The sequence below is a fragment of the Rhodnius prolixus genome, unplaced genomic scaffold, assembly GCF_049639745.1.
Source record: "Rhodnius prolixus isolate KJV_2025 unplaced genomic scaffold, Rpr scaffold_18, whole genome shotgun sequence".
In the NCBI taxonomy this organism is placed as follows: domain Eukaryota; kingdom Metazoa; phylum Arthropoda; class Insecta; order Hemiptera; family Reduviidae; genus Rhodnius; species Rhodnius prolixus.
In genome coordinates, this window is record NW_027411636.1 from 624,686 (window position 1) to 635,034 (window position 10,349).

The 10,349-nt window shown below is 33.9% G+C and overlaps 1 protein-coding gene across 3 annotated transcripts in view; it reads left to right on the forward strand.

Annotated features, from left to right (window-relative positions):
- Nucleotides 1–10,120, forward strand: part of Tk (Tachykinin) — a 271,387-nt gene extending 261,267 nt beyond the window's left edge. For all 3 annotated transcript variants that reach the window (XM_074143714.1, XM_074143715.1, XM_074143716.1), the window contains exons 2-3: nt 7,896–8,452; nt 9,462–10,120. In XM_074143714.1, coding sequence (XP_073999815.1) covers nt 7,896–8,452; nt 9,462–9,553 — 649 coding nt within the window. In that variant the 3' untranslated portion in view covers nt 9,554–10,120. The remainder of the gene's footprint in view (nt 1–7,895; nt 8,453–9,461) is intronic.
- Nucleotides 10,121–10,349: the final 229 nt, after the last annotated feature.

Genomic DNA, 10,349 nt, shown 5'->3' on the forward strand with positions numbered 1-10,349 from the left:
AAAATCTGTCGAGTAGGAAACGAGATATATTGAGTTAATTTTGTTTCCGTTTGAAAAAAAGAAATCTTTAACTTCAAATATCTCAATAACTACTCGATAGATATTGTTTATATTTCACTTGTATTTGGAGATATATTGAGTTAAAGTTTGTTTCCGTTTGAAAAAGAGAAATCTTTAACTTCAAATATCTCAATAACTACTCGATAGATTTTGTTTATATTTCACTTGTATTTGGAGACCACTATTGTCTTTAATTGTATAAAATTTAATAAAAATCTGTCGAGTAGGAAACGAGATATATTGAGTTAATTTTGTTTCCGTTTGAAAAAAAGAAATCTTTAACTTCAAATATCTCAATAACTACTCGATAGATTTTGTTTATATTTCACTTGTATTTGGAGACCACTATTGTCTTCAATTCTATAAAATTTATTAAAAATCTGTCGAGTAGGAAACGAGATATTTTGAGTTAATGTTTGCTTCCGTTTGAAAAAGAGAAATCTTTAACTTCAAATATCTCAATAACTACTCGATAGATTTTGTTTATATTTCACTTGTATTTGGAGACCACTATTGTCTTCAATTCTATAAAATATAATAAAAATCTGTCGAGTAGGAAACGAGATATATTGAGTTAAAATTTGTTTCCGTTTGAAAAAGAGAAATCTTTAACTTCAAATATCTCAATAACTACTCGATACATTTTGTCTATATGTCACTTGTATTTGGAGACCACTATTGTCTTTAATTGTATAAAATTTAATGAAAATCTGTCGAGTAGGAAACGAGATATATTGAGTTAAAGTTTGTTTCCGTTTGAAAAAGAGAAATCTTTAACTTCAAATATCTCAATAACTACTCGATAGATATTTTTTATATTTCTCTTGTATTTGGAGACCACTATTGTCTTTAATTGTATAAAATTTAATAAAAATCTGTCGAGTAGGAAACGAGATATATTGAGTTAAAGTTTGTTTCCGTTTGAAAAAAAGAAATCTTTTACTTCAAATATCTCAATAACTACTCGATAGATTTTGTTTATATTTCACTTGTATTTGGAGACCACTATTGTCTTCAATTCTGTAAAATTTATTAAAAATCTGTCGAGTAGGAAACGAGATATTTTGAGTTAATGTTTGCTTCCGTTTGAAAAAGAGAAATCTTTAACTTCAAATATCTCAATAACTACTCAATAGATTTTGTTTATATTTCACTTGTATTTGGAGACCACTATTGTCTTCAATTCTATAAAATATAATAAAAATCTGTCGAGTAGGAAACGAGATATATTGAGTTAAAGTTTGTTTCCGTTTGAAAAAGAGAAATGTTTAACTTCAAATATCTCAATAACTACTCGATAGATATTGTTTATATTTCACTTTTATTTGGAGACCACTATTGTCTTTAATTGTATAAAATTTAATAAAAATCTGTCGAGTAGGAAACGAGATATATTGAGTTAAAGTTTGTTTCCGTTTGAAAAAGAGAAATCTTTAACTTCAAATATCTCAATAACTACTCGATACATTTTGTCTATATGTCACTTGTATTTGGAGACCACTATTGTCTTTAATTGTATAAAATTTAATGAAAATCTGTCGAGTAGGAAACGAGATATATTGAGTTAAAGTTTGTTTCCGTTTGATAAAGAGAAATCTTTAACTTCAAATATCACAATAACTACTCAATAGATTTTGTTTATATTTCACTTGTATTTGGAGACCACTATTGTCTTTAATTGTATAAAATTTAATAAAAATCTGTCGAGTAGGAAACGAGATATATTGAGTTAAAGTTTGTTTCTGTTTGAAAAAGAGAAATCTTTAACTTCAAATATTTCAATAACTACTAGATACATTTTGTCAATGTCACTTGTATTTGGAGACCACTATTGTCTTTAATTGTATAAAATTTAATGAAAATCTGTCGAGTAGGAAACGAGATATATTGAGTTAATGTTTGCTTCCGTTTGAAAAAGAGAAATCTTTAACTTCAAATATCTCAATAACTACTCGATAGATTTTGTTTATATTTCACTTGTATTTGGAGACCACTATTGTCTTCAATTCTATAAAATATAATAAAAATCTGTCGAGTAGGAAACGAGATATATTGAGTTAAAGTTTGTTTCCGTTTGATAAAGAGAAATCTTTAACTTCAAATATCTCAATAACTACTCGATAGATATTGTTTATATTTCACTTTTATTTGGAGACCACTATTGTCTTTAATTGTATATAATTTAATAAAAATCTGTCGAGTAGGAAACGAGATATATTGAGTTAAAGTTTGTTTCCGTTTGAAAAAGAGAAATCTTTAACTTCAAATATCTCAATAACTACTCGATAGATATTGTTTATATTTCACTTGTATTTGGAGATATATTGAGTTAAAGTTTGTTTCCGTTTGAAAAAGAGAAATCTTTAACTTCAAATATCTCAATAACTACTCGATAGATTTTGTTTATATTTTACTTGTATTTGGAGACCACTATTTACTTTAATTGTATAAAATTTAATAAAAATCTGTCGAGTAGGAAACGAGATATATTGAGTTAAAGTTTGTTTCCGTTTGAAAAAGAGAAATCTTTAACTTCAAATATCTCAATAACTACTCGGTAGATATTGTTTATATTTCACTTTTATTTGGAGACCACTATTGTCTTCAATTCTGTAAAATTTATTAAAAATCTGTCGAGTAGGAAACGAGATATTTTGAGTTAATGTTTGCTTCCGTTTGAAAAAGAGAAATCTTTAACTTCAAATATCTCAATAACTACTCGATAGATTTTGTTTATATTTCACTTGTATTTGGAGACCACTATTGTCTTCAATTCTATAAAATATAATAAAAATCTGTCGAGTAGGAAACGAGATATATTGAGTTAAAGTTTGTTTCCGTTTGAAAAAGAGAAATGTTTAACTTCAAATACTCAATAACTACTCGATAGATATTGTTTATATTTCACTTTTATTTGGAGACCACTATTGTCTTTAATTGTATAAAATTTAATAAAAATCTGTCGAGTAGGAAACGAGATATATTGAGTTAAAGTTTGTTTCCGTTTGAAAAAGAGAAATCTTTAACTTCAAATATTTCAATAACTACTCGAAAGATATTGTTTATATTTCACTTTTATTTGGAGACCACTATTGTCTTTAATTGTATAAAATTTAATAAAAATCTGTCGAGTATGAAACGAGATATATTGAGTTAAAGTTTGTTTCCGTTTGAAAAAGAGAAATCTTTAACTTGAAATATCTCAATAACTACTCGATAGATTTTGTTTATATTTCACTTGTATTTGGAGATATATTGAGTTAAAGTTTGTTTCCGTTTGAAAAAGAGAAATCTTTAACTTCAAATATCTCAATAACTACTCGATAGATTTTGATTATATTTTACTTGTATTTGGAGACCTCTATTGTCTTTAATTGTGTAAAATTTAATGAAAATCTGTCGAGTAGGAAACGAGATATATTGAGTTAAAGTTTGTTTCCGTTTGATAAAGAGAAATCTTTAACTTCAAATATCTCAATAACTACTCGATAGATTTTGTTTATATTTCACTTGTATTTGGAGACCACTATTGTCTTTAATTGTATAAAATTTAATAAAAATCTGTCGAGTAGGAAACGAGATATATTGAGTTAAAGTTTGTTTCCGTTTGAAAAAGAGAAATCTTTAACTTCAAATATCACAATAACTACTCGATAGATTTTGTTTATATTTCACTTGTATTTGGAGACCACTATTGTCTTTAATTGTATAAAATTTAATAAAAATCTGTCGAGTAGGAAACGAGATATATTGAGTTAAAGTTTGTTTCTGTTTGAAAAAGAGAAATCTTTAACTTCAAATATCTCAATAACTACTCGATACATTTTGTCTATATATCACTTGTATTTGGAGACCACTATTGTCTTTAATTGTATAAAATTTAATGAAAATCTGTCGAGTAGGAAACGAGATATATTGAGTTAAAGTTTGTTTCCGTTTGAAAAAGAGAAATCTTTAACTTCAAATATCGCAATAACTACTCGATAGATATTTTTTATATTTCTCTTGTATTTGGAGATCACTATTGTCTTTAATTGTATAAAATTTAATAAAAATCTGTCGAGTAGGAAACGAGATATATTGAGTTAAAGTTTGTTTTCGTTTGAAAAAAAGAAATCTTTTACTTCAAATATCTCAATAACTACTCGATAGATTTTGTTTATATTTCACTTGTATTTGGAGACCACTATTGTCTTCAATTCTGTAAAATTTATTAAAAATCTGTCGAGTAGGAAACGAGATATTTTGAGTTAATGTTTGCTTCCGTTTGAAAAAGAGAAATCTTTAACTTCAAATATCTCAATAACTACTCGATAGATTTTGTTTGTTTTTTACTTGTATATGGAGACATCTATAGTCTATAATTGTATAAAATTTTGCAAAAGTAAAATTCAGTAATCGAGTAGAAACGAGATATATTGAGTTGACTTGGTGTTTCTTCTGTATAAATCTATTCTTTACTTTCTCTCATTTCCCTTAAGAAAGTAAGTCAGGCTGATTTTGCATTTGATTGTCCATGAAAAATATCTAATATTGATTAGATTGAAGTGATTTCCACAAATTAGTATGTATCTGTACTAAGTCAATTGAATACAAACTAACAAACCAAATTTATAACTCAATCAAGAGAACAATCCGAATCAAACAACGACAATCCGATTGTTTTCAAAACAGAATTAGCTTTTCCGTCTTCTTGTATCATACACCTAAAACCACACCTTCGCACCTTTTAATAGCCTCTAATGAGGGTACACACCTTGACGAAAAGTTTGGATGTAGGAAATTTTTATTTTTTGTTTTTTTAGCTGCGCCTAATAATCCAGAGTTCAGAACCTAAGGACAGACAAAGAAACGTGTACCAGCAAGCGATCTTTGAAATAGTTTAATCTACCTTTGCTGCAAAATGATTACGTTCCCAAATCGACATCAACGTGGATAGCTTGTAACTCTAAATGGTAAGATCTGCAGGTCAATTGGCGGAGTTAATCTCCCTTGGAGACGTAAAGTTCAGATAAGGGAAGGATGGAGGTGTTGGATGAAATGTATGAAGTTGGCTTGAGGAGATGATTAATGGTGAGACAGGAGTGCACCGAGCAGGTCTGGAGGGGCATCACCTCCCCCAAGGGACCCCACAAGTGCTCACTAGACTCCGTGCTTTCGTATATGACGACCTGTAACAAACTGAGCACGTCTTCCCAACATTCACAGCAATTTGGAAGCAAACTTAGTTTACCATCGTCTAGCTCCTGACTACAAGCCAGTTGGACAGACAAATTGTTGCTAATACAAATTACAGTTAGTGTATATAAATATATCCCAGGGAGAGCGCTATCTGACGGAGCTCCTGGGAGTTCCACCCAGATCTGCTCGAATGTGCCGCTGCTCTTGGAACATTGATGTATCAGTTCTACCACTCTGTATCCTCACATCGTGCTGAAGGTTGCCATCCATTGTAATGTTTTTCACTCGACCAAACTGCTTGTCTCTTATTATGATAATAATTAAAGCAAATTCCGATGGAACACTTCCAAAGCGATCTTATCTTAAAGTATGTTTAGCTCGAGAAGAGCTTTGGTCACCAAAGCGGAAGTCTAGCTTTTCGGGCCACGCTTCTACAATTTCCTTTAAGAGATGAGCTATGGAGGGTAGATGGCTCTTCCCAGTTCGGTTCTAAAGGCAATTTTACTCTTTTCACTTGAAGTTGGTAAGAATTCAATATGATTGAAAAGTTGGCGTTAGAATATCATGTGAGTTAGCAAGTTGGGAGAGCAGCAGGAGGAAGTGGTGTGAGTGATCGCTCCCAGCTTTCTAAGGAATTTGAAATAAAGTCCGGAAGTTGTCTGTTGCCCTTAAGTACCCTCTAAGGCCGACTATTAGCGGTCAAACAACAACAAAGTAGAGAAAAGTGAGATTGAAAAGCAATTTATATCCGCGTCCCATCTAGCTGCATAATGGACTGAAGGAACTGCTCATTACAGTTTAAGGGCGACTGCATTATTAGTCAAGTTGCAGAACATTTCGGCCCTTTAATAAAAGAAGTACTTAAATAAATAATAGGGCTTCTTTGGGCGCACAACTAATCCGCATCTAATCCAGCAGCCATCAGCCCGCAATTAAGTTAATTAGAGATTGATGGGGTGCCTCCAGATTAAATTCCTGGCCATCACTTCTTTCCTGGCAGACTGCTCACTTCTTTCGAGATATTTCTACTCTACTTTTATATAATCCATAAATCCATCCATTTAGCTCTTCTAAAATCTTTTCTTGCAACAATCCACAGCCAAATATGAACAAATGCAAACAGTTAAAAAAACAAGATTCTCCATTTGGATACTTTAAAAAAGAGACCAACTTTATCCTCCGACAGTTGACGACTATTTCTCCAACTGCAAGAAGATGGAAATAAGGAATAAAAACATTTGTTTTGATCGACTAGGCTTGTATTGTGTTCACCACAAACATATCTGTATTAATCAGTAACCACCACTTCCTCTAAAGAGGTGATTGTTTGGCTTAAATAAATGGTTTAAGAAAGTAATTGTGATGTTAGAGACATTTTACTCCCTCGGGAAGAGGGAGGCGCCCATTTGTTGTTATTTCCAGAACAATGCAACCTTATATTGGTGAAATAGGACGCCTTCCTTGAATAAAAACCTTGTCCTAGAGAAAAGTCCAAGAGGAAGTGCGAGAGAGAAAAGTGACATGTCCCAGTACAGATTCAGAGGGCTGAGAACAGCGTATTCCCTAAGTCGAAACTTGTGGGCTACTTCAAGCGCAAACTGCTAAAGCTCTCTTTGCAACAAAAATGGCGGATTACAAAGATATAAATACAGAAAGATGAGGCGAGATTAACTTTTCACTCTTTAAACTCAGATATTTCACTTTATATGTCCTTTTGATTTAAAAACCATTTTAATGTAGTTGGAAATCATGAGGCGGAAATAATGGGGGCGGAGCTTTATCTTCACCCGCAGGAAATGCACACATTAATCAAGTTAAGGTTACTTGAAGAAAGGAAAACATTACACGCAGCGTCATCGCTACTCATCCACGGCCCAGCCTAAATTAAATTAATCTCCTCGTTTCATATTTATTCATTAAAAGGCAATCTGCCGTTTCTCTCGTCACTTCCGCAAGAAAAAGTGTAGCGATCGATCTAATTTAAATATAAACAGTTAACTTCCGCTTTGAGAACCCCTAAGTGCAAAAAATCTCTCTGATGTACTCTACAAATGTATTTATATTTTTTTACAAGTATTTCGAAAATTTTGTGATCAAACCTTTAAACTGGAACTTCCACTCTATAAGGGAAGGAAGAATTTTACGCTCTTGGAGATTTCCACAAAAATGGCTGCGGTAATTGCCTTTAGACTTGGTACACTCTTTGCACTTATGCAGCTATACAACTTTCAATTAAAACTTTTGTCGAGGAAAATTAATTTCTGAGAGAGGTTGATGGGTAAGCTTGCCTCAGAAGTAGCACTTTCTAGTGCCGTGGCACTTCCTCTCTTAATGTCTCAATAAAAAAGTTCCGAAAATTCTGAGTTTGAAGAGAATCGGAAGTGTCAATGAATGCATTTTTCTCGAAATGACCACCCCATTTCTTCTAAACTTCCTGTTTACCTTTATGAGATCTAGAATGTGATGAATTATTTTTTTGAGCGTTGGGTAAAAACGTGTAAAAATGTGTGCCGACCTCAATCTTGACGATGTTCTAAAATTACTTCCATTCAACAAAGTCGCATTTGCGCAATACCAGGTTTCCTGGAGCTTGACATTTAAACAGTTCTTAATGTTCTTGGATATTTTAATCCAAAGCGTATTTGTGTGCACAGGATGCCTGTGGGAAGTCTGCTGGTAATGAGCTGTGTTCTGGCCGCCTGTTTAGCCCAGGAGAGAAGAGCTATGGGCTTTGTGGGAATGCGAGGCAAGAAGGACACGCCAGACATGGAGGAGTACAAGAGGGCACCCTCAACAATGGGGTTTCAAGGAGTCCGAGGCAAGAAGGATGACCTCATCGGCGAGCCGGATGATACTTTCCTGGAAGAATTCAAAAGAGCACCGGCTGCAATGGGCTTTCAAGGAATGAGAGGCAAAAAAACGCCTGCAATGGGATTCATGGGCATGCGCGGTAAAAAGGACAGTGATTATGGTTGGTGGGAGGAGGACAAGAGGGCGCCCGCTTCGGGGTTCTTCGGCATGCGAGGCAAAAAAGCCCCGGCCTCAGGCTTCTTTGGGATGCGAGGCAAGAAGGGACCATCCAGCTCGGCATTCTTCGGCATGCGAGGCAAGAAAGGACCTTCCGGCTTCATGGGCGTCAGAGGCAAAAAAGACAGCCCTGATGACTTGAACCATCTGCTGCAATTGCTTCGTGAATCAGCTCTTAAACAAGGTAAATAACATTTTATTTTTCAGCCAGACATCAGAAACATTAAGCTGTGCTGTGAGCCCAATTAGTTACCGCATTAGCCAAAGAGTCGCTAGTAACTGACTAGCTCAGAGTCAGCTCACTGAGAGACACTTTCTCAGACCTTTCTTTACGTGCACTTATTAATATTTATTAGCATTTTAGTCTGAGTTTTTACCACGAGCTCTAAACTTCCTCCTTGATGACCATACGTCACCAAATAACATCACAAAAACAATTTTTCTAATGTCCCTTGGTACCTTCCACTTAATTCTGGGCCATGCCATATCTCTAAGAAGCCCTTCCTGCGTTTCAAAAATCTGAAACTGGTAAAAATTGCGAAAACAGGTATGCAATGGAGGATGAAATCATAGATACTGTCCATTATTTCTTATCCAATCATGTGTTCTGTCTAATGGCGGAATCTAAAGAAACTACAGATTTTGAGCTGCCTAAGATTTGACGACATTTATAAATAATAATATATTGTGGAAGGTTACAGATAGTGTTTAATGTTCAAAGATTCTGTCTAGCTGATCAATGTTGTAAGCAGCCTAAATGTTATATTAGGCTTAGCAACAAATATGTACTTTTTCCAAATCAATTTTATTTAGCATCGGTTTTGTACCATAATACTGTAAATGTTTCTATGTTTAACACTGATGTTAGATCCGAAAGGAACCAAAACCATTTGAACGATTACAGAAACAAGTTGTAGAGACAGTATTTTGATTGCATTTTAAACCAACTTATACTTTATTAACAATTGCGCGAGTGCATTATTTCTACAATAAAATCATTTAATTTTAAAGTTATTCTGATCAGGTATTTATTTGTGCCATTTTTCTTGGGGGACCTACATAAAAGTTCTGTTTTTGTTTATTCATATAAAGCTTCTGTGATAAGTTCAAGGTCAAGCTAACTAAGTGCAGAACAAGCTTTGTAAATCTTATCGAGCTGAAGAACTAACAAAATCATTTCTTCTTGTTGACAGAGATGGAGGAGATGTTGGAAGATGGGCGGGGACTGAAGAGGTTCGCTGGCCTGAGCGACTCCTTCGAGGACTACCCGGCCGAACTGCTCTAAGCCAGCCGCAAGCCTCCACCTCCTGCCCCAAACTGTTGATTTGTGCCCTTGCGTCCCTACCCCGGTCCGAGTGAGGGTGCCAACCCCGCTGTTTCCTGTGATGTCAACCTTCAAGAGATCTCTTCCCGTTAATTTTCTAGATTGTGTAGACCTTGTACCTTTATTATATAAGCAACTCGTTACATATATCTACATACATAAGTAGATATATGTAAGATACATCTAAGAAGACAATGTATGATAAATACACAGATATAAATATACTATACGATATATAAACCGAATATAAACCTGATATTTATTTGTGATTAAGGAGAGTCCATTACTGTAACTAAAAGTCTCAAATAACGAGTTCTCCAGGTACTGGAGAGAAGGGGTTCTTCTCGGTCAGCCAGCTGGAGAGCCTAATGAACAAATTGTTTATATTTAAATTATATCTTGTTGCAATGTTTGAGGAGATGTGGCCAAATAACTGAGAGGCCGGCATCCCAGTCTGGTAAAATTAATTGTTTAAATAAATATGGTGTGTTGTGAGCATTTATATAGAAATATACTGTGTATACTGTATGGCATTGTTCTTTTCGAGGACACTCTAATACACAACCATTCTGCCTGCTGCGCATATTTCCAAAAAAACGCGGCACTAGTGCCGAACAAGCTCGGCTAGTAGCAGTGGGCCTGCAATACAATGCGATATCCAAAATTACTTGCTTCGTTTAGCCCGGTTTGATTGCAAGGATCCTGTTATCTTCACTTAGAAGACAATTCATCATGATACGTTGCTTGCCATCAAACT